Source organism: Arachis duranensis, chromosome 6, assembly GCF_000817695.3.
Source record: "Arachis duranensis cultivar V14167 chromosome 6, aradu.V14167.gnm2.J7QH, whole genome shotgun sequence".
Lineage (NCBI taxonomy): Eukaryota > Viridiplantae > Streptophyta > Magnoliopsida > Fabales > Fabaceae > Arachis > Arachis duranensis.
The window spans coordinates 101,864,673-101,869,268 of record NC_029777.3 but is presented as its reverse complement, the minus strand read 5'-3'; the positions used below and the strand labels follow the sequence as shown (position 1 = coordinate 101,869,268).

Sequence of the window (4,596 nt, the reverse complement as noted above, 5' to 3'; positions counted from 1 at the left end):
AAATTAATGAACAATTGATGTCCAACAGATCCGCTCAAACGATAATCTGACAGATTTATTTACAAAGTTACTTTCAAAATCCTCATTTGAAATGTTGGTACATCAGATTGGGATGTGCCGATTTTAAGATATTAAATAATGTTTACAAGAGAGGGAGGCTATACTCTTTTTTTTAGTGAGATTTTTTATCCCTATTGAATTTTTCATGACAGTTTTTAACAAAGTAATTATTATCACAAAAGATATTATACTCTTTTTTTTTCAGTAAAATTTTTTTATTTTTCTATTTTTAATAAGATTATAATGAAACATAATCTTAAATGCACATTCAAAAGAGAATGTTGTGATAATGATGAATTTCCCTTTATTATGAAAGATACAATTTCTTAAAATGAAACAAATTTAATGAAATTTGAAAAAATAAATTTTGTATTATATTTATTTATTTTTTATTTATTTATTTTATAATAGTTAGGGATGTCAATGGGGCAGGGGCAGGGTCAGGGCGGGGGCGGGAGATGCCTCTCTACTCTTCATTTTCGCCTCCAGATTTACTCCCCGTCTCCGTCTCCGTCTCCATTCTCCGTCGTGAAGAAATATTGCTCCCCATCTCATTCTCCACAGGACCCCATTTCCTGCGGGGACCCCATTCCCCATTTATCTGATAGTTCTAACTAATTATTAATTTCCATATGAATAGAGATGTAAGTATCAATTCTATCAAAAAATAACAAGATTTTATACAAAAAATCTAAACGACAAGATGGTGACTTCTTTCGAAATGACGTAGTAGGAGAACGCAACGGTGAGACAGAGGATAGAGAAGTGGATAAGGTGGGAGACGCGGCAACAGAGAGGAGAATGGACACGACGACAAAGTTACGGAAAGAAATGCCGCAAATAAAGAGCACGACGCAGTGAGGATCATGGTCCGATGAGGTGTGACGATGCGGTGAGAAGGGAGAGCGGCGAGATGGTGGCTGCAGAGAGGATGGATGGAGAATGGATAACGTTAGGAATTTCTGAATTGAAGAAGAGTTATGCAAACGAGGATTAGGAGTTTTGGGTTTCTATATCCCCGCGCTTGTCTCGAGGGAATTTTGTCCCTGCGTTTCGGGGAGTTTTGCCATCCCTAATAATAGTATATAATTGGATATACTTACTATAAAATTATGATTTATGAGAGACACAGTCTATCAAAATAAAAATGCATATATAGATTAAATGGGAATATCCGAATATATATATGGGCCTGGGGACCAACCCAACCTCCGTGAATCTGTTAAATACCATCGACGGTTGCGCCCTCTCTTATAATTACTAACCTCACACCCTCCCCCCACACACTCTCTCTCTCTCTATCTCTCTCACATGCAAGCCACAATATTATGTAATGTGATCCATATCAGCAATATTCCTCTCATCACCACCAGGTACTACTGTATGTATGTGTTATGTACACTTGGATAATAATTACAGATTTAACAATTTAACTATCATATAGTTTTTTGACATGGCTGAACTATCATTCTTGCTAATGAGAAGCAGATCATTCAATTCCGATGGGGAAAAAAGGAGGCTGGTTTTCGTCAGTAAAGAAAGTTTTCAAGTCCTCGTCGTCGTCATCCTCTTCTTCTAATAAGAATTTGTTGCCGGCTCCGGCGCCTGCCAAAAAGGTCATCCATCCTTCCACTCTTCTCTTCTGATTTTGATATGTTTTATGATTCTTCTCTTATCACAGTGCTCTGTTGTACTTCTTCATTATTGTTATTTTCTCTTAAGTTGTGAATTGGTACCGATGATCAAGGGATTCTTTTATTTCAATTACCACTTATTCAAGTCAAAGCTGTTGAATTAGTCATAAGCCTCCTTCTATTTCTAGATCTCATCAAACTCAATAGTAACCACAAGTTTCATATCTACAACATAACTGATCTTATCGCTGCACTCTATGGAGCTTATTGTTTCTACTCTCCCAATTAATGATGTCATAAATGAAGTTATGGGTTGTTTTAGTAAAAAGTTAGTTTCAGAAGAAATATACCACCAAGTCTTTTATTCGCCTTCTACTTTAAGTGGAGTACAAGCAAGTTGAAGAATAAGATTTTAGTCTCTCTTTATCCAGAAATTATTAAATTTTTATAAAGTATCATGTACATTTTTAGTTTACTCAGTTAAGTTATAACCTTTTTAGATAAATAAAAAACAAAAAAGCTATGATCATACACTAAAATCAGCCACTAAATTTGTGTATAAATATATGTATGGTTTAATTTAATTTATTTTTAAAATATATTTATATTGCATCATATATTTTAAGCTGATGATTAGTTTTGGTGTACACGTAGTATAATCGAATAAAAAATTAGTCAAATCCTATGATAAACTACATGGTAACGATAATAATCCTATTATTAAGTAGAGCATATATCTTACCTTTTGTGATTCCAGATTCACCTTATAGTAATTCTTGGGTTCTATATATGCCCTACACATTAAATGTTTCAAACCTCCACCATAACTACACCAAAGTGTACAGCAATTTAATTTCCACAATGTTTAGTATTTGTCTTTTATATATGCGTTCCTCCATAACACTAATGATGAGTTTCCTGAGCGGCTGAACCTCTCTGTTTTCATCAGGACCATCAACTATATACAATAGGTAAATTATATGTTGGGTATGGTGTATGGTCCCCTATAATGTCAACGTGTACCAAATTAATATCATAGCTTATGTCTCACGTAGTTATCATACTACCCAACCCCATCACATCATCATTCATCTTCTTAGCATCGTGTGCATTTTACGTTAGAAATAACTTAGATCCTTCTGCATAAACAAAATTACACTCTAAATTTTGTTCTTTATGTATTCACGTCAGGGTTATGCTAATTTAATTAGTAGTATACTTTCTTTTTCCCGCACACAACATTTTATTTCTTCTCTTTTAACATGCAACGCCTATTTTATTTCTCCGTCATTATAAATGAGATGTCAACATGCATCTTCATAAATATGAGATAATTTTATATAAATAAATATAATTTTTGTTTTAAATATTTATATTTTTTATTTTTATAAATATTTTTAATATTAAATTTTATTTAATTTTGTTTCTACTGTTTTTAATTTGTGTCAAAACTATCCGTGGACCTTAACTTTATTTAAAACATTAAAGATAAAATAAAAAATGTCTAAGATAATTTTGATACAAATCGAAAACGTTTGAGATAAAATTGAATAAATTGAAAATATAGTGATAAAATTAAATTTTAGGGATATTTTTGAAAAAAAATTATAAATCTTAGAAAAAAATTATGTTTTTATCCTTTTATATTTAAACTATTTTTTAATAAAATTAGACGCATTGAATTTTAATATAATATCACAATCCATTATGAGGGAATGTATTAAAATCTCACATCATGTACAATATAATAAAAAACAATTCTCACACTTCAAACTAATTTTTGGAAATAAAATAATGAAAATAAAAAATAAAGTGGCAATATATATTAAGAATTGATATTACTATTAGAGATGATAATATAATATTATTATTAGAAAAATATTAGAGAATCATTAAAATTTATTATTTTTAGTTATTAGTTAGCTATTAATGTTTAAAAGTGTAGGCTAAATTATATTATTAGATTATTAGACTAAAAAAATTAAATTAATGACTAAAAATAATAGCTAAAAGTAATAAATTCTAATAATCTTTTAACATTTCTATTATTGTTATTAGAATTGAAATTACGGAGACTAACTCAACCCTAACAACTAGTTTATGGGGTGAGAGATACTTCGCTTGGAGATATAATTTAAGAGGAGTGTTAGGGCCAGTAATTTTTGTGATTTGTAATTATCAAATAGTCATTAATGATAATTTTAATGGTGTGAGATTAGTGTGAAATTTCATCTAATAATTCACTTTTTTTTTCTGGTTATCAATAAAGTTATTGACCTCCTAAACTTTTCCATAATTTAATTAATAAATGTAAAACTTGTAATACATATCTTTTATGTTTACGAATGATTATTTGGAACGGGAAAATTTATAAGTAAATGATCTAATAATATTAGATTGGATAAGTTTTAATATCACATTAGAATTGAAATTAAAGAGTCTAATTCAACTCCCAAAAATGAGCTCATAAAATAAAAAATGCCCAACACATTTATGTAACAATTCTCTTAGCATGATACTCATCTTTTCCTTTCTGGATTAGTATAGTTTAATATTTTGCGCAGTTATTTTATTTTCTTCTGTGTTACCATGAAAATAATACAAAATAAACCGTTATGTAACTGTTCCAAAACAATGCTAATTGACCCGAGAATTTGCCTGCCTTTCACTTTTCACTTTCTCAGAAGGACAACAACCCAGGGAAGAAACAGCAGCACCAAGTACCAGCAGCAGCAGAAGTTGTGCCTTTTGAGCGGTTTCAAGCAGAGACTTCACCAAATGTGATCATTGAGGAGACTGCCACGTCATCAGCGTCTGGGGCTGAAGACAGGAATCATGCTATTGCGGTTGCGGCAGCAACTGCAGCGGCTGCGGAGGCAGCGGTTGCGGCTGCTCAGGCTGC

The 4,596-nt window shown here is 31.4% G+C and overlaps 1 protein-coding gene across 3 annotated transcripts in view; it reads left to right on the top strand.

Moving 5' to 3' along the window:
• The first annotated feature begins 1,268 nt into the window (after positions 1-1,268).
• LOC107495204 (protein IQ-DOMAIN 21) overlaps positions 1,269-4,596 on the top strand; it is a 5,084-nt gene continuing 1,756 nt past the window's right edge. Inside the window, exons 1-3 of one of the 3 annotated variants that reach the window (XM_016116313.3) lie at positions 1,269-1,441; positions 1,546-1,676; positions 4,379-4,596. The exon at positions 4,379-4,596 is cut by the window's right edge and continues 97 nt beyond it. In XM_016116313.3, coding sequence (XP_015971799.1) covers positions 1,372-1,441; positions 1,546-1,676; positions 4,379-4,596 — 419 coding nt within the window. In that variant the 5' untranslated portion in view covers positions 1,269-1,371. The remainder of the gene's footprint in view (positions 1,442-1,545; positions 1,677-4,378) is intronic. The other 2 variants (XM_016116314.3, XM_016116315.3) reach the window with 2 other exon arrangements.